Genomic DNA, 19,932 nt, shown 5'->3' with positions numbered 1-19,932 from the left:
TGCAAAGAATTCAGGTGAAATACAGGACTCTCTAAAAATATGTGGTGTGGCTGTTTCAATATGCACATAAGTAGGCCCTTGAAGAAATATGGGCTGCATGGTTGAGTCGCCAGAAGAAAGCCATTACTACACAAATAACAAAATCCCCAAAACATAGGGGAAAACCTTTCTACAACAACAATTATTATTCAGGCAAGTGTCTATATAGAGTACTGTACTTGGATCATGGTACTTATCCCCCTACTCTTCACGGCTCAATGTTGAACTGGCCCGGTGTGAAACTGCCGTTAGGGAGACCTCTCTCTCCTGGGCATCTGTCTATCCGTAACCTATGCTTGGAGCCACAACGCTCTCACAAGCCGCTCGATCCGGAAGCGACAGTCTCTCACATGCTCCGGCTCAGGGACATGACGTAATCTTTCTGTGCCGACTTACAGGGGATAAGAAATCTCCGATCTCCGTGGCCACTCCAATGTCTCTGTCAGGTGGGGAGGCTAATATGACATTAACCCCAATGTAACATCAGTACCTGACCAATTAGTGGTGAGACCCAAAACTTCCAGTACAGTTGCACCCTCCATCCTCCAAAAACAACATCAGGGGGGATCAAAATATACCTCCGATGTTGTACTCTTTGGAGAACAGTCCAACACTGGAAACGTTGTTAAAACTTTTTATGAAGACAGACAGGGTTTGGAACAGGTTTTTTACCTCCCTCACAAAAAACAGAAGTGGGAGGAAGGGGAGGTTAGACAGGTCAATCAACCAGAAGAGGGAGGTCCGGGAGCAAATGCCAATGTCATTAATTTGTCTGATTATAAATTGTCGGACATAGAAATTAGAGTAATAGATTTGGGTTTGGGCTTTGTACCCTCACAAAAGTTTAACTTATTTAACACCTTAATAGATGTCAATAAATTGATCAGAGGATTAACAGTACGTAAAAATGTTGTATAATAAAGACACTGATTAATTGGATCATTCCACTCATAGTAAAGATCATAGACAGAACATTACAGATGAACTCCCCTTCAGTGAGGGATGTGATGTAACGACAAGGGAAGCATTATTTCAGGAAGGGGCCACAGATGAGCACCCACAAGTGTGTAAAATACCAAAATTCAGGGAAACTTCTACATTTTACCCTATACAACATAGAGGGAGTTCATTGGAAATTTTCCAGGCAAGGATTGAGAGAGATCATACGTTGCTCCACCGGGCCACCCCTACAAATCAACATAACTTAGATTTGAAAGAAAGGGACGCTTTGAGTAAGCTCCAGACTAATGAACAATTGGTCATTAGAAATGCGGATAAGGGAGGCTCGTAGTAGTAATGTCTAGATCACAATTCATTGCGGAAGCAGAGAGACAGTTACTTGATGTCAGGTATTATCGGGTATTGAGGTGAGATCCAACAGTGAAATACAAACGAGAACTTGCAAACATTCTAGATGATGGTAGAGAATTGGGCATTTTAGATGGGTCTACCTGTGACTTCCTCCCTCCTGGTGGATAATCCAGTGACACCTATTTTTAACCACCTACCTAAGGTTCACAAATCCCTAGAGGGGGTCACGGGTAAACCCATTGTAAGTGGCATAGGGTCACTTCTGGAAAGGGTTTCACAGTGGTTGGACAGTATCCTACAGCCCCTGGTAGGAGGTCTAACTAGTTTTATACAGGATACAACTCGTGTATTAAACCTGATGGAAAAATTGAATTGGGAGGAAACAGATATGTGGCTTACAATAGATGTTAGGGCCCTTTATACTTCAATACCACATAAGGGCCTAAAGGCCATAGAATTTTTCCTACGAAGGAACACCGGCTATTTTAACGAGTTTGTGGAGTATGTTTTGAGGATTGTTGGATACCTCTTAACGCACAATTATTTCACATTTTGAGGGGGTTTTCTATCGCCAGAGATGCGGGACAGCTATGGGCGCAAAATTTGCGCCCTCTTTCGCCAACCTCTATATGGAGTGGTGGGAGCTGTCCCGCATCTATGGGGATGGGAACCCCTTCAGGAGAAATACACAATTTTACAGACGGTATATTGATGATCTGCTCCTGGTGTGGAGAGGTACTGAAGAGAATGCGAAGATTTTCGTAGAATGGTTGAACAATAACGACATGGGGTTGGAGAGTTCACTTTTGAACTCAACAGGTCGAAGATCAACTTTCTCAATCTAACCCTGAAGGGGATACCCAATGTCGGGATTGAAACCGAAGTTTACAGAAAACCAATTACTGGCAATACGCTTCTCCATGCCAGGAGCAGTCATCCCAAGCAGGTTTTTAGGTCAGTCACTAAGGGACAATTCACCAGATTGAAAAGAAATTGCAGCAATGCAAAACAATATAAGAACCATGCAGATTAATTATCCGACCGTCTTAAGACTAGAGGGTACAAATCCCATGATATTACCATAGCCAGAAATGAAGTAGCATCAGCCAATAGAAAGAAATTGTTGAATAAAACGGAATCAAAGAAAGCTAAGAGTTGAGGAATTTTTTTTTTTTTTTTTTGTGACTGATTATATCACACAGTATCACAAAATTTGCAATATAGTGAGAAAATACTTCAGATTATTGGCAGTGGATGATGCTTTGGTAGAGACAGTTGATCAAGGGTGCAAGTGCTCCTTTAGGAGGGGAGTCTCAATGGGTAACATTCTGGCTCCAACACTACTTAAAACACCACTGAGGGAGGAACACAGCTCGTGGCTCAGATTCAAGGGCGTTTACAAATGTAGTAATTTCACATGCAAAGACTGTGAACATGTGTTGGTGGGTGAGGGCTTTAAAAGCTGTGTCACTAACAAAAGTTACAATCTTATTTACACGGTAAATAAGAAGTAGATTTACCGTGTACCTAGCATGTTGTATGGCCTTCAGCCTACAATACGTAGGCATGACGACAAGGGAGACACGGGTACGGATCAGGGAACACCTCTCTGATATTAAGGCAGGATCCCTAACCACCCCACTAGTGCAGCATTTCAAGAGAGTCCACAATGAAGACAGCACTAGCTTCAAATGGACCGTAATAGAAATTGTGGATGCTGGACGGAGAGGGGGAGATAGAGGGCACTTGCTAGAGGGAGGTATACTGGATATTCCATTTACAAACCAGATACCCGACAGGACTAAATTCAGCCTACAATCTCATTAACTTTTGGTATTATATGGACATAAACAATTAAACTAACTTAAAGGGACACTGAACCCATTTTTTTTCTTTTGGGATTCAGATAGAGCATGCAACTTTCTAATTTACTCCTATTATCAAATTGTCTTCATTCTCTTGGTATCTTTATTTGAAATGCAAGAATGTAAGTTTAGATAACGGCCCATATTTGGTGTACAACCTGGGTGGTGGTCTTGCTGATTGGTGGATAAATTCATCCACCAATAAACAAGTGCTTTCCATGGTCCTGAACCAAAAAAAAGCTTAGATGCCTTCTTTTTCAAATAGAAAAAGCAAGAGAACAAAGAAAAATTGATAATAGGAGTAAATTAGAAAGTTGCTTTAAAATTGCATGCTCTATCTGAATCACAAAAGAAACTATTTGGGTTAAGTGTCCCTTTAAGTAACCTCTATTTAATTCCTAATATATTATGACCTATCACTCAATTATAGAGGATACACTAGGTAGGAATAGGAACATATATAAAAACTGAGATATGGTCTAGATGTTATTTTGGTGTGGTCACTCTATTAGTCAGATAAATAACAAATCAAGGGAATGAGGTTATAGTATAATTAGAGTATAAATTACTAACACATGTATATTTTAAAGAATATAGCGCAGGATTTAGTGTATAATTTCTAAAATAACCTAATCCATAGTCGCCAACAAATGTCCAAAACTTTTCCCAATCGTTATCTATGTAGACACAATCTATAATGTCCAAAAATACACATTAAATATGTATAGATTCAGGGAATACAAATTGTAACGAGTATCTATATATTAGCAATACAAATATAAGCTCATTACTTAGCTTGCAGTTATGAATTTTAACAGTAAAGAATGAGTTAAACAAATCAAAGTCCTTTAGCCAATCATGGTTGGTTTTACACCCTTTAAAAAGCCGATTAGTAAAAAGGGTAGCTAGAGAGCTATGAGTACGGCCAATTTCAACTAAGGGCATTTTTTTGTTACTTGTAACTGTTCCCGTTTTTAATGGATGGAAATAAAGCAATACGGTTTTACTGCGGCTCCTAATCTTTATATTATTTATTACTACACAAATGCCACAAAGTATCCCGCTTACAAAACGGCACAGAGTCAAGCCTCAAACCTTCTGGCACAAAGTCATTTGGAGTGATGAGGCCAAAATTGAGCTTTTTGGCCACAACCATAAACGCTACATTTGGAGAGGAGTCCACAAGGCCTATGATGAAAGGTACACCATTCCTATTGTGAAACATGCTGATGTTTTTGGGGATGTGTGAGCTACAAAGGCACAGGAAATTTGGTCAGAATTGATGGCAAGATGAATGCAGTATGTTATCAAAAAATACGGGAGGAAAATTTGCATTTGTCAGCCCGGAAGCCTTGCATGGGACGTACTTGGACATTCCAACATGACAATGATCCTAAACACAAGGCCAAGTCGACCTGTCATTGGCTACAGCAGAATAAAGTGAAGGTTCTGCAGTGGCCATCTCAGTCTCCTGACCTCCATATCATTGAGCCACTCTTGGGAGATCTCAAACGTGCAGTTCATGCAAGACAGTCCAATAATTTACAGGAACTGGAGGCTTTTTGCCAGGAAGAATGGGCAGCTTTACCATCTGAGAAGATGGAGCCTCATCCACAAATACCACAAAATACTTCAAGTTGTCATTGATGTCAAAGGGGGCAATACACTGTATTAATAACTGGGGTAGGTAAACTTTTGATCAGGGTCATTTGGGTAGTTTCTGTTATGATTTAAAAAGAGTAAACACAGTTTGATAATAAATGGCTTCAGCCAAACTCTAACCATGAGTGAAAACAAAGTTTTTGTGTTATCATTCATATTCTCTGAAAAATGACCAAGAAATCATAAATTCTGCCAGGGTATGTAAACTTATGAGCACAACTGTATGTCTTTTATTTAAATGCCTGTTACATTTTTTTTTATATGAATGTATTTTCAATGACTTGTTATACCAGCTGCAGAGTATTAAGTTTATGAGAAATTGCATTTTTTCAGGTTTATTTGTGTATATGAAGTAGCTGGTTTTGTGCTTTGAAACCACAGCCTATTACAATGGGTTGAGCTTCAGGTAATATCAGATCTCATTATGTTATCACTTTTATGTACACAGACTTGCTTCCTTATCTTATATTTGTCTAAAAAAAAACAAAGCTCAATACTTAGAGAACAATGGAAAATTATCATTTTATTACTAAACTATCCTGCACCCCACTGAGAGTGTAATCTCTTCTGCTGGCTGTGTTTACTTAGGCTATACAATAGAATATACTCCAGTATAGAAACTTTCAGTATAGGTTGGGATACCACAGGCTAAATCAGCTATTTCAAATGCCAAAATAGGTGTAAAGGAGCTACTTGTAAACAATTTAAAGCACTCCAGCAGGTTAAATGAATAATTGGGAACAATATAAAGGGGAGAATTTTTTTTTGTTGTTGGATGAACTGTCCCTTTAAGGGAATAGAAGAGGGCAGGCTACCCCCAGTGTCTTTCCTTAACTGCACTTGTGCAAACAGAGCTCATGTCTTAGTCTGTGATTGGTTAGCGAGAGTTCTTTTATTCTGGGGGACAGAGAAATCCAGTGAATAGAAAAAAACATAAAATATGCTTGTTTGACAAAATAAAGCTGTATTATTCATTGCAAAGTTCTCAGATATGAAGGTACATTGTTATACAGCTTACAATTAGTGTTTATAGTGATGGTAAATCCTAGTGTTTAAAAAACAAACAAAAAATGCTAGGATTTACCATCCCTAGAAAGAAACTGTAGTTTCAGTTATCACTTATTTTAACAAAACTCACCCTGTCCGTGCAGCTTGCTAAAGTCAGAGCCTCTGGCCGCCCACGGCACAGTGCTCTTCTCTCAGTGAGGTGATGTTCCCACCTTTAAACCAATAGCCGTGCATGTTATCTGACAGTATTCTCTTAATGAGTTTACTTTTCCAACTCTAAACTATTATCCATGCTAGCATACAGGACACTGTGCAGTGGGCAACCGGAGGCTCTGACTTTAGCGAGCTGCCGCGGCACAGACAGGTTGAGTTTAGTACCCTTTTATTTAATAAGTGTTAACTGAAACTACAGTTTATTTTTAGTGATGGTAAATCCGAGCTTTTTTTTTTTATGCTTGGATCACTTTAATGTTCCTTTTAAGTAAATTCGTTTTTACATTTGCACAATTCATTTTAAAAGCTTTAAATGTATTTGTTAATGGGGCATGAAACATATTGTGTTTTTCTTTTATTATTCAGAGTATAATATTTTTAACAACTTTCCAATTTACTTCTATTATCTAATTTTCTTCATTCTCTTGGTATAATTTGCTGAAGGAACAGTAATATACTACTCTAAGCTAGCTTAACAGCAATAAAAGGCATACTGTATGTGCAGCCACCAATCAGCAGCTTCTGAGCTTACCTAGGTATACTTTTCAACAAAGGATACAGAGAGAACAAAATTAACTTTCCAATGTATTTCTAAAACTGTTTACTTTCATATAAATCATGAAAGGGAAAAACTTTGGGTTTTATTACCCTTTAATTTTGAAAGGGGCCTGATGCATAACTCACTGACTTATAAAAGTAGGTTTATTTTACACTGATTCTTTTTGCAACAGTTTGTTTATGAATGGAACCTGGCATAAAGTGTGTTACCTGTGTATATTTAGATGGTGGGGATATGTTAATACCAGAGTTTACATTCAGGATCAAACCTTAAATGTATGAACATTTCAAAAGTTAAGCTTTCCCACAGAATGTTATACGTTTTAAATGTATTCTTTGCTGAGGGGAGTTTAGCCTCAGAGGTTTTTAATTGTGAAGTGCTTATAAATTTCATGGGGAACATAATTTCAGTGCAGTGTCCGCTTTCAAGTCACTGAACATGTAATGTGATTCTACTGTTCCTATAAGTAAGGGTGCTCTAGGTGCTTCAAACATTGAACTAATGTGACTCCTGTGTTTTGCAAAAAGTTACTTGTAGTCCATAACTTAAACTTTATGCTCCACACTAGGCTTTGGCCTTGTTTGTGATTTTAATGCCTAGTAGATAAGTATTTCTACAGATCCCAAAGTGATCCTTACAAGGAATTCACAATACCACATTTAAAATTCTTTTAGAAGTAGTCTTAGCAAAAATAACATTGTGCCTGAAAATTGTAAACTGATAAAAGAAAAAGATCTTCAAAGTACAACAAACCTATCTATAATAAAACAAGAATATAAGTTCTTATTTACATAACTAGTAATAACTATTACCTATAAACTAAATGAACATTTACCTAGACACATCACTGCTGTACCCACGTTTACTAAATGTTAAACTAAAGAGGGCAACAAATGGTATATACTTAATGTTATAGATAACTGGGCATATAACAATTGGTGGTCCTTCTAAACTTAAAATAAGCTTTACTGTTATTTGATATGCGTTTCTTATCCATCCTAAACTGTATAACTCTTCTAGGACTTTGCAAGTTATATAAACCATTGAGACACATTATAAAAACGGTTTTGAGTAGACTCTAACAGAGTCCAAATTCTCATGCTAAGTATCTACTTAAAGGGACACTGAACCCAAATTTTTTCTTTTCTGATTCAGATAGAGCATGCAATTTTAAGCAACTCTCTAATTTACTCCTATTATCAAATTTTCTTTATTCCCTTGGTATCTTTATTTGAAATGCAAGAATGTAAGTTTAGATGCCGGCCCTTTTTTGGTGAACAACCGGGGTTGTTCTTCCTGATAGGAGGATAAATTCATCCACCAATAAAAAGTGCTGAACCACAAAAAAGCTTAGATGCCTTCTTCTTCAAATAAAGATACCAAGAGAACAAAGAAAAATTGATAATAGGAGTTAATTAGAAAGTTGCTTAAAACTGGGTTCAGTGTCCCTTTAAGCTTCCCAGGATTCTTTTATTGTTTAATTTCTATCAAAGGGGCAAAGGCTAATATTTTCTGAACTGTATACATCTACAACTGTCTCTTAAAGTCTAAGTACTCACCTACTCAAAATGTCCAACTAAGCTACAAGACGAAAGTACTACTAAAAATGCTCAGCAATCACTAAACTTTTAGTACACAGAAAAAAATATGTATGTTTGTATGGTTACACCTGGTCACACACATTTGAAATATTTAATTTTGCTATATAATAAAATAAATATCTTGCTGAATCTTCTACAAAGTTAAAAAATTGGGTGACACTAGTAACTTCACTGTACATTACTTGGCCTTCTCTAGTCCTTCAAGCTGATGAGGAGTCCGGGCTTCTATCACATTAGTCCTGTCAGTAACCAAGTATTGGTGACAAAAAATGTGATAATACACAGTACACAAAAATCAATACAACCACCAAAATGGATTATATCTCAACTCCATTTTTTTGTTTTCTTCCTCTCTCCAGATTTAGTTTGCTTTACTGTAGGATTTTACCATAAATCTCCTGACATATATATTTTTTTTTTTTTTCCTTTTGATTTTCAGAAATTGTATAGACAATACACTAATACACCTATACATTTCTTTTACACCAACTTATTGCGCTTTGATTGTCTCTTTAGCTTTGCTGTCTAGGTTTTGTACCTTTCACGAGTACAACGTTGACACAAGTGTCTATATCTCTCCAAATACTGTCTTAGTTGTTTAACTCCAGAGTCCTTTTATTGAAGGAATGTTCTCTTCATCAGTTTCTCAAAAAGAAAAAGTTCCACGGTGCAACAGTATAAATCGCTATATAACAATCCAAACAGACCACTGGAAAATATAAATATAAATATATATATATATATATATATATATATATATATATATATATATATATATATATATATATATATATATATATATATATATATATATATATATATATATATATATATATATATAATAAAAACAGAGTATAAATAAATCACATACTCAGGGATGCAACAGCCCTAGACCAAATACATACAAGGTTACATATGTTTGGCGGTGAAACGTACGTTGGATGGGTCTTACTTGGAGTTAATCACGAGGAAGGGAGAAAGATGGTAAAAGTGAGCATCACAAAGTGGAGTAGCCACAATACAATAGATTTGAGCAGTCCTGATGTATTTTGAGAAGTATGTGTTGGCTCTAAGCTTGTAGTATCTCTGAGTGTGTGATATATAGATTACCATCCTCCTTTGTTTTTATGTAATTTTATATGAATTTTTAATAAATACTGTGAAGAAAAGAGCTTCCAGTAGTGGTCTGTTAGGGTTGTTATATACTGCTTTATACTCGGAGCTGTAGCGACTCTAAGAAATGTGAGTATTGTTTCAACAGTATTGCAATATTTGTTGTTTTGATACAGTGTTGTGCAATGCAAATGTTCCTCCTTTCTTTTTGAGGAACTGATGACCTTTCCTTCAATAAAAGGACTCCAGAGTTGAGATTCCATATTGGTGATTGTATTGATATTTTTGTGCATTATGTAATTGCAAACATTTTTTTTGTCACTATTTACTTATTTATTTGCTTGTGCTTTTTATTTAAATAGTAACCAAGTATTTTTTTTCGAAAAATAGGGTCTCTGGTGCCCTAGCCCTACAATAAATATCCGGCAGGGCTATGTCCTCCAAGGGTTGTTCTGTGTTTTATTCAGAAGAGTGTTAATGGGGGTTATGTCCAATTAAAATTTCCAAATTGTAGAAGCCACAGAGGTCTCTTATTTTACTCCTGAATTAATGTGTTCTCTCATTCAGGTATGAATACCACTGGGCTGATGGTACCAATATAAAGAAACCCATTAAGTGTTCAGCTCCCAAATATATTGATTACCTGATGACATGGGTGCAAGACCAACTTGATGATGAGACTCTCTTTCCTTCAAAGATTGGTAAGTACACAATTATGGATACCATTTATAAACTGGTTTTGGAAAAATATTACCTTGTCTAATCACATAATAATAATATAATAGTCTTATCATAATACATGACCGTGAAGGCCTGTTTTTTTAAATGTGTGCGTAACACACCTCCCCATTTTTTTTTCCTAGTCTTCCTCATCCGTTTTCCCCTTTTTTGCTCCTTTTTGAAACTCTCACATTACCTTACTAGTGTGGTGGTTACAGACTCAATGCTACAATGTTGCGGTACATTCCTCCTGATTTCTTCCTTTCTCTCTTTTTTTTTTTTTTTTTTAATAACCCCCTCCCCATGTTTATGGTGTGAGTAGTTGTTGGTTTTTCAACTTGAAGCCCAGTGACACAGATCACCTGTCTGCACCATAATCCAAGGGCTTTATAAATTCCTGCTGCTTAAATACATGAAAACTTGCTCAGCTTCTTGGACATGCATTTTTGTTTCCTTTCTATGGACCCGTTTTAAATAAGAATATTTCACTATAGCTTCTAAGTACTAGTGGGTTTTATTCTAGAGATCTCATATGGATGTAGAAAGCCATGGTAGAGGGAAATCGCCAGCCTTCTCCATTGAAAAAAATGCCTGCTCAGTCCTCTCCTGTAGGAGAATTTCTTACTATGTCATCAACATTGATTAGGAAATCCTGGTCAGTAGAACCAAATTACCACTATGTCCTTTGTCTAGAGTGAATGTCAGTAGCTATACACTGGACTCTAATAATCTGACTGAAGTCATATCTGGATTAATAAATTCCAAGGTCTGTAAGTAACATTCAAAATGTATTGAGGCATATGTTAAAGTGAATGTAAATTTTGATGCTTAAAGGGATATTAAACAGTTTGAGATAGTAATATAAAATGATAAATTGTATATATAAAACAACTCTGCAATATACTTTCATTATTTATTTTGTCCTCTTTGCCTGTAATTCCATTCTGAAATTGTGAGCTTTTCAGTTCCTGTTAAAAATGGAAGTGCAGAACACTGTTAAATCCAGCACAACCATTGGCTGCACACTCTAATGACCTATGTATAACTGTCCCTAATTGGCCACAGCAGAGAAGGTAACACAAGTTACAACATGGTAGCCCCCCAGTGTTTTATAGACACTAAAACTTTACACTTTTTAAACAACTAATGAAACTTTAAAAAATACATCTACATGTTAGTCATGGACTAATCTTTTCTTTGAATGCATCATTCTATCTAGCATGTATTTAGTGTTTAATGTCCCTTTAAGTGCCCGGTTTTTCAAACTTCGATTAAAAACAGGGGCACTTTAATTCATCAAAATTTACATTTCACTCCTGTTGTGAAAAAAAAAAACTTACCTTTTAAACTTGACAGCAGCTCCAGCTTCCTCCACCCATTGCAAAGCCTCTTCCTGGGTCTAAAATGAGGCATCCGGCTTCCTCCAATCACAGCGTTGAATCAGACACTGATTCACCCGGGGGGTAGCTGTGATTGGAGGATGACCTATGAATCATTTCTGACATCAGAAATGGCTTGTGAGACCGGGGGAAGCTGGAGCTGCTGTCAAATTTAAAAGGTAAGTTGTTTTTTTTTGTGTTTTTTTTTTCGCAACAGGAGAGTGAAAGGTAAATTTTGATGAATTAAAGTGCCCCTGTTTTTAATCGAAGTTTTATAAACCGGGCACTTTAGCATCAAAATTGACATTCACTTTAAACATACAAAATGTCTAATGCCTCTCCTACAAATTGCAGTCCTTTATTTTTAGGTTGACAAATGAGCTGAACCATTTTATAAAGTGTTATCTGATGTGGCAGATACACATTTGCAAAGTTTAAAGGGACATAAAACCCAATATTTTTCTTTCAAACAACTTTCTAATTTACTTCTGTTATCAAATTTTCTTTGTTTTCTTGTTATCCTTTGTTGAAACGCTGTGATGTAAGCTCAGGAGTGTGCACGTGTCTACAGCACTATATGGCAGCAGTTTTGCAACAATGTTATACATAAGCAGGAGCACTAGATGGCAGCACTATTTCCAGGCATGTAGTGCTTCAGGCATGTGCATGCTACCTACATAGGTATCCCTTCAACAAAGAATAACAGGAGAACAAAGCAAATTTTATAATCGAAATAAATTGGAAACTTTTTTTAAAATTGTATTTTGTATCTGAATATTGAAATATTTGGGGGGGTTTATTGTCCCTTTAATCATTTCTCGTCTTCCCCCCCCCCCCCCCATAAATGCATTGTATATCAATTTGGTTACTTTGTCATGATATGGAACGGTTATGCAAACCTTTTTATGAAAAGTATCTTCTGTTATGTTTTCATGGTCCAGGTTATGGCTCTATCTATTAGACACATAGGCAGTTAGTATATTCATTCTTTCAGGCAGTGACCCACATTTATCCTAAATCAGTCACCCCAAGGCAGAACATGCAGCATGTCTGCAGAAAGAATAGAGAAAACATGCTCTTTCGCTTTGCAGCTGTGCATCAGGCTGTAATCTTCAAACAGCACTGTACTCTGGCTGCACTGTGTTTTCCTTAACACAGTGAATCCAGAACAGTCAAATACTGAGCAATGCTGAAAAGCAGCATTTGACTGTCTCATGGAGATTTTTTGACTAGACTTTTTAAACTTAAAATTTTCTTTTTTTTTTTTCTCTGCATCTAATATGCAATACAATTTTCAACTGCTGTGCTAAATTGTAAAACTTAAAAAATTGCTTTATTCTCCAGTTAATCAACACATTGTAATATTGAACTGGTGCTTTAGTGTAACTGCCTCATTTAAATTTATTTTATTTCAAAATGATCTGCTGAAAATGTTTCACTACAAAAATAAAGTAAAGTTCTGCCTCTGGGGTCAGTTTATTTTTTCCACCATGAAATTTTCCTCTGATCCTTGCAGGTTTGAGCTATTCCCTTTCTCTCCTTTCTTTCTCTCTCATTTATTTTCTTTCTTCTATTGCTGAATTAGCCCAACATACGAATGAGTTCAGAGTATTATTCTGGTGTTCTCTCTATTTTATATTTTGTTACACAAGGTAGTTATCTAACCAGTCCTTAATTTCTCCAACATAGGTGTGTCCGGTCCACGGCGTCATCCTTACTTGTGGGATATTCTCTTCCCCAACAGGAAATGGCAAAGAGCCCAGCAAAGCTGGTCACATGATCCCTCCTAGGCTCCGCCTACCCCAGTCATTCTCTTTGCCGTTGTACAGGCAACATCTCCACGGAGATGGCTTAATCAATAGTCTCCCAAGGTTATCTTCTGGAATTCAAGGGGCTTCCCCCAAGGGGGAGGTTCCACAGGTCTCAGTTGTCTTCAGACCACATAAAAAGACAGGCATTCTTACATTGTGTAGAAGACCTGTTAAAAATGGGAGTGATTCATCCTGTTCCATTAGGAGAACAAGGGATGGGGTTCTACTCCAATCTGTTCATAGTTCCCAAAAAAGAGGGAACGTTCAGACCAATCTTAGATCTCAAGATCTTAAACAAGTTTCTCAAGGTTCCATCGTTCAAAATGGAAACCATTCGAACAATTCTTCCTTCCATCCAGGAAGGTCAATTCATGACCACGGTGGATTTAAAGGATGCGTATCTACATATTCCTATCCACAAGGAACATCATCGGTTCCTAAGGTTCGCATTCCTGGACAAGCATTTCCAGTTCGTGGCGCTTCCTTTCGGATTAGCCACTGCTCCAAGGATTTTCACAAAGGTACTAGGGTCCCTTCTAGCTGTGCTAAGACCAAGGGGCATTGCTGTAGTACCTTACTTGGACGACATTCTGATTCAAGCGTCGTCCCTTCCTCAAGCAAAGGCTCACACGGACATCGTCCTGGCCTTTCTCAGATCTCACGGATGGAAAGTGAACGTGGAAAAGAGTTCTCTATCTCCGTCAACAAGGGTTCCCTTCTTGGGAACAATAATAGACTCCTTAGAAATGAGGATTTTTCTGACAGAGGCCAGAAAAACAAAACTTCTAGACTCTTGTCGGATACTTCATTCCGTTCCTCTTCCTTCCATAGCGCAGTGCATGGAAGTGATAGGTTTGATGGTAGCGGCAATGGACATAGTTCCTTTTGCGCGCATTCATCTAAGACCATTACAACTGTGCATGCTCAGTCAGTGGAATGGGGACTATACAGACTTGTCTCCGAAGATACAAGTAAATCAGAGGACCAGAGACTCACTCCGTTGGTGGCTGTCCCTGGACAACCTGTCACAAGGGATGACCTTCCGCAGACCAGAGTGGGTCATTGTCACGACCGACGCCAGTCTGATGGGCTGGGGCGCGGTCTGGGGATCCCTGAAAGCTCAGGGTCTTTGGTCTCGGGAAGAATCTCTTCTACCGATAATTATTCTGGAACTGAGAGCGATATTCAATGCTCTCAAGGCTTGGCCTCAGCTAGCGAGGGCCAAGTTCATACGGTTTCAATCAGACAACATGACAACTGTTGCGTACATCAACCATCAGGGGGGAACAAGGAGTTCCCTGGCGATGGAAGAAGTGACCAAAATCATTCAATGGGCGGAGACTCACTCCTGCCACCTGTCTGCAATCCACATCCCAGGAGTGGAAAATTGGGAAGCGGATTTTCTGAGTCGTCAGACATTGCATCCGGGGGAGTGGGAACTCCATCCGGAAATCTTTGCCCAAATCACTCAACTGTGGGGCATTCCAGACATGGATCTGATGGCCTCTCGTCAGAACTTCAAAGTTCCTTGCTACGGGTCCAGATCCAGGGATCCCAAGGCGGCTCTAGTGGATGCTCTAGTAGCACCTTGGACCTTCAATCTAGCTTATGTATTCCCGCCGTTTCCTCTCATCCCCAGGCTGGTAGCCAGGATCAATCAGGAGAGGGCGTCGGTGATCTTGATAGCTCCTGCGTGGCCACGCAGGACTTGGTATGCAGATCTGGTGAATATGTCATCGGCTCCACCATGGAAGCTACCTTTGAGACGAGACCTTCTTGTTCAAGGTCCGTTCGAACATCCGAATCTGGTCTCACTCCAGCTGACTGCTTGGAGATTGAACGCTTGATCTTATCGAAGCGAGGGTTCTCAGATTCTGTTATTGATACTCTTGTTCAGGCCAGAAAGCCTGTAACTAGAAAGATTTACCACAAAATTTGGAAAAAATATATCTGTTGGTGTGAATCTAAAGGATTCCCTTGGGACAAGGTTAAGATTCCTAAGATTCTATCCTTCCTTCAAGAAGGATTGGAAAAAGGATTATCTGCAAGTTCCTTGAAGGGACAGATTTCTGCCTTGTCTGTGTTACTTCACAAAAAGCTGGCAGCTGTGCCAGATGTTCAAGCCTTTGTTCAGGCTCTGGTTAGAATCAAGCCTGTTTACAAACCTTTGACTCCTCCTTGGAGTCTCAACTTAGTTCTTTCAGTTCTTCAGGGGGTTCCGTTTGAACCCTTACATTCCGTTGATATTAAGTTATTATCTTGGAAAGTTTTGTTTTTGGTTGCAATTTCTTCTGCTAGAAGAGTTTCAGAATTATCTGCTCTGCAGTGTTCTCCCCCTTATCTGGTGTTCCATGCAGATAAGGTGGTTTTACGTACTAAACCTGGTTTTCTTCCAAAAGTTGTTTCTAACAAAAACATTAACCAGGAGATTACCGTACCTTCTCTGTGTCCGAAACCAGTTTCAAAGAAGGAACGTTTGTTGCACAATTTGGATGTTGTTCGCGCTCTAAAATTCTATTTAGACGCTACAAAGGATTTTAGACAAACATCTTCCTTGTTTTTTGTTTATTCCGGGTAAAAGGAGAGGTCAAAAAGCAACTTCTACCTCTCTCTCTTTTTGGATTAAAAGCATCATCAGATTGGCTTACGAGACTGCCGGACGGCAGCCTCCCGAAAGAATCACAGCTCATTCCACTAGGGCTGTGGCTTCCACATGGGCCTTCAAGAACGAGGCTTCTGTTGATCAGATATGTAGGGCAGCGACTTGGTCTTCACTGCACACTTTTACCAAATTTTACAAGTTTGATACTTTTGCTTCTTCTGAGGCTATTTTTGGGAGAAAGGTTTTGCAAGCCGTGGTGCCTTCCATCTAGGTGACCTGATTTGCTCCCTCCCATCATCCGTGTCCTAAAGCTTTGGTATTGGTTCCCACAAGTAAGGATGACGCCGTGGACCGGACACACCTATGTTGGAGAAAACAGAATTTATGTTTACCTGATAAATTACTTTCTCCAACGGTGTGTCCGGTCCACGGCCCGCCCTGGTTTTTTAATCAGGTCTGATAATTTGTTTTCTTTAACTACAGTCACCACGGTATCATATGGTTTCTCCTATGCAAATATTCCTCCTTAACGTCGGTCGAATGACTGGGGTAGGCGGAGCCTAGGAGGGATCATGTGACCAGCTTTGCTGGGCTCTTTGCCATTTCCTGTTGGGGAAGAGAATATCCCACAAGTAAGGATGACGCCGTGGACCGGACACACCGTTGGAGAAAGTAATTTATCAGGTAAACATAAATTCTGTTTTCTGTGTAGTTTCTGGATTAGTCTCTCAGGATATGTTCCTTTTTTTATATTGTCCTCAGAAATAACTGACATTAAACATCCTTCACTTTTATATTGATTGGACAAAATAATAGCAACAAACTGCTTACTAGTGATTGCATAGGGACATCCTAACAATTGCTTGATGGCAAGGACTACAATATCCAGATGGAATGCACAAGTCATCTCCGATTATGTAATTAGTGCAACTTTAGGTAGCTGGTAGATATTTCTTCTCGAGATAAAACTAGCAGCAGGGGGTTGGGTGGGGGGATAGGCTATATCCCTTAAAAAAAATAAGGCTAGAGTTTGTTTTCTGCTCAGCCTTTAATCACTTAATTGCCAATGATTTAAGCAAAGTGTCTGCCACTAGGGCACAGACAATTTTTGATGAGTTTACTATGTATCCATTTGGACTTTATGTGCATTATATCAGTTTTATTGAGTCATTGAAAACTGTGTCACTTCATACGTTTTTAGCTATGTCTTTAACCCGTTTGCAAGGATTAAAACCTTACTCGGGAGCATCAAGAGACTGATGATCCAATTAGGAGCATCATATGTATAATTAAATTCAAGTTTTAATACATGATTAAATACCATAGGAAAAATGTATTCATCATTAATAACATAGTCAATAGGTTTTACAGATCCTAAAGCTGTTATGTCTTATATGCATAGACTATTTTGCTTAAGACTTGGTCTATAGAAAATAGATACATGTTTTGCCCTAAAATCCACAGTAATCCTAGTGTTGTGTTAAAGTGAAGCCAAATGAACAGAAAACCTAATATGTGCAGGTAAAGAAACAAAAATGTAAGACTAATGTGAATACAGTACGTATGTGAATAAACAGTCATTCAACCAGTTCAAAATTCTCCTTGTTGCTTACACATATTGTGAATAGTTGGTAGCTCCTGTGGGGTTTGTAGAGGGGATGTAGTTTTAACAGTTGATGTATATTGCTCACCAACAGTACAGTCATGTTTGGCATTGGGCTGTTGCATGGTTTATCTTAAAACATTTCTGTTGCAGTTATCTCTAAATCTGCCTAAACAACTAGTATATAATGTTTTAAATAACCTTCTGTGTGTGTTGCATGCTACCTCAAAACACTAAGCACATGGGTTCCTTTATGATGGAATAACCATCTGGCCTATATATCTATATCTCTATATATATCTTGCATTGCATACCTCACTAGCACTCAGGAGTTATTTTCTTTAAGGGGGACAGAGAGAAACCCAAAGCCTCACCTTTTCCTGCCTGATACTTTGTGTCTTTAATAGTGTCTTCCTGACAGGATAGACAGTTGCTGCACAGTGTTATATATCATATAATCTAAAAATACACATCTAAAGCAGATATCTCTTCTGAGGACCTCTAGACTTGGCCTCATCTGTTTCTGTAGAGATTGAATGTCTATGCCTAAGCAGGTGATGGACATAGCAGGGGTTCTGCAATATGTTTTGGGTTCCAAATACATCCTCTCAGCTTGATTTGCGTGATCTGTGTGTTTTGTTTCCCCACCTTGTGTTTACGGAGTTGTTCATTCTTTGTGAGTGATAATAGATGAGGTAAGATTAGCTTAAATGTGTGTAATTTTTCTCATACACATGACACACATTTAGAAAGGGTAATCACTTAACTGAATATAAAAATGTTATGTATGATATTACAAAATGACTAATTGGTAAAAATGCAAATGTGTCATCTTAAAAATGATTTGATGTTATACTAGGAAGTTGTGAGGTTTTTTTAGTCACCATGGTTTATATTTTGCGATGCGCTCCAGTCTGGTAGTATAGTTTCATGTAATACAGTTTTAATGAGAATTTCCACGTAATTTTTCTCCAAATACCTACTGTACTGCAATTTTCTTTCAGTGAAATGTTCAGAGAAGGCAAACCTAAACCCAGTATGTTATTTTATAGTACAGTCAAATTAGACCACCTCCAAAAGAGAATTTTGACAGCTTACTTAATTACTAAGTTGACAGTGGACCTGTATATATTAGGAATGCTTAGCCTTTCCATATAAGTGGCCACATGGAGCCTTCTATAATCCTTTGACAGGGGATTGTTGTCAATGTATTCATGAAAACACTATTTCTTTCCTAACACATGGAGAGTCCACAACATCGTCAATTACTAGTGGGATTATCACTCCTGGCCAGCAGGAGGCGGCAAAGAGCACCACAGCAAAGCTAAGTGTCACTCCCCTACCCATAATACCCAGTCATTCTCTTTGCCTCTGTCAATAGGGGAGGTGAAGTTTTGCTCTCTGAAGAAAATTTGATTTCTTTTCGCTACAAACAAGTTTTTTGGGTTTAGCTGTAGTCCACGTCAATCTCTGCCGTAGAGTAGTGGTGGCTTTAAAGCAGTTAGGAAAACGCAGCAAGGCCCACCTCACAGGCTCCTAACATATTTGCTGCCCATGGTATAGAAAGCATGAGTAGGTTTACTCTGTTCTCTCTTTTCTCCACAGGCCTCTGTGTCCTTTCACCCCTTGTGAGCTGTCCTCCTGACGGACGGCTATATGTGCAGGTAAGTGCTTTTGTCTTCTGGAGCTGGAAGACCTGCACCTTAATGGTGAATCTTTTATTGGCAGTGGGCAGGCACTTAATTTGTATGTGGATATGGCGACTTTAGGGGTTAACTTACTCCATGTCAGGAGGAGTTAACCCTCTATGGTGGTTCAGAAATTTTATTTTTAATGGGGATATAATATCCTATAGAGTAATTTTTAAATGCAATACGCTGAGTCAATCACCGTTCCCTCATTGGCCTGCCTCTGTCGACTATGAAGCACGCATTTTTCTTCTATTGTGCAGCTTCGATCATTACCGGTCACATGACCTTCCAATGCCGCTTTCAGTTTTTGAGCGGTGAAGGTGGCTGGATGCTAGAGTGATACCTGCTAGGATCCAGATGTTTTTCTCATTACTGCTGGGATTATCGAAGGGGGCAGGTAGGCACCTCAGTTTAAGCTGAGGTGTAGAGGCCATAAAATAGATTGTTGAGCAAAGTGAAAGTAAAACATTGGTACTATAAAAGCCGTTTTCTTTTTTCCTTGTGAATTGCTTACTGGGGCCATTTTACTTTAAAGGGACAGTCAACACCAGATTTGTTGTTTTAAAAGATAGATAATCCCTTTATTACCCATTCCCCAGTGTTGCATAACCAACACAGTTATATTAATACACTTTTTACCTCTGTGATTAACTTGTATCTAAGCATCTTCTGACAGCCCCTTGATCACATGACATTTTAATTATCTATTGACTTTAATATTAGCCAATTAGTGCAGTGTCTGCCACAATCCACGG

The 19,932-nt window shown here is 38.4% G+C and overlaps 1 protein-coding gene across 2 annotated transcripts in view; it reads left to right on the top strand.

The window, feature by feature from the left end:
* MOB1A (MOB kinase activator 1A) overlaps positions 1 to 19,932 on the top strand; it is a 76,651-nt gene that overhangs the window by 34,345 nt on the left and 22,374 nt on the right. For both annotated transcript variants that reach the window (XM_053717762.1, XM_053717761.1), the window contains exon 4: positions 9,939 to 10,072. In XM_053717762.1, the coding sequence (XP_053573737.1) occupies positions 9,939 to 10,072 (134 nt within the window). The remainder of the gene's footprint in view (positions 1 to 9,938; positions 10,073 to 19,932) is intronic.

Source organism: Bombina bombina, chromosome 6 (assembly GCF_027579735.1).
Source record: "Bombina bombina isolate aBomBom1 chromosome 6, aBomBom1.pri, whole genome shotgun sequence".
NCBI lineage: Eukaryota > Metazoa > Chordata > Amphibia > Anura > Bombinatoridae > Bombina > Bombina bombina.
This window is presented reverse-complemented; position numbering and strand designations above follow the sequence as displayed.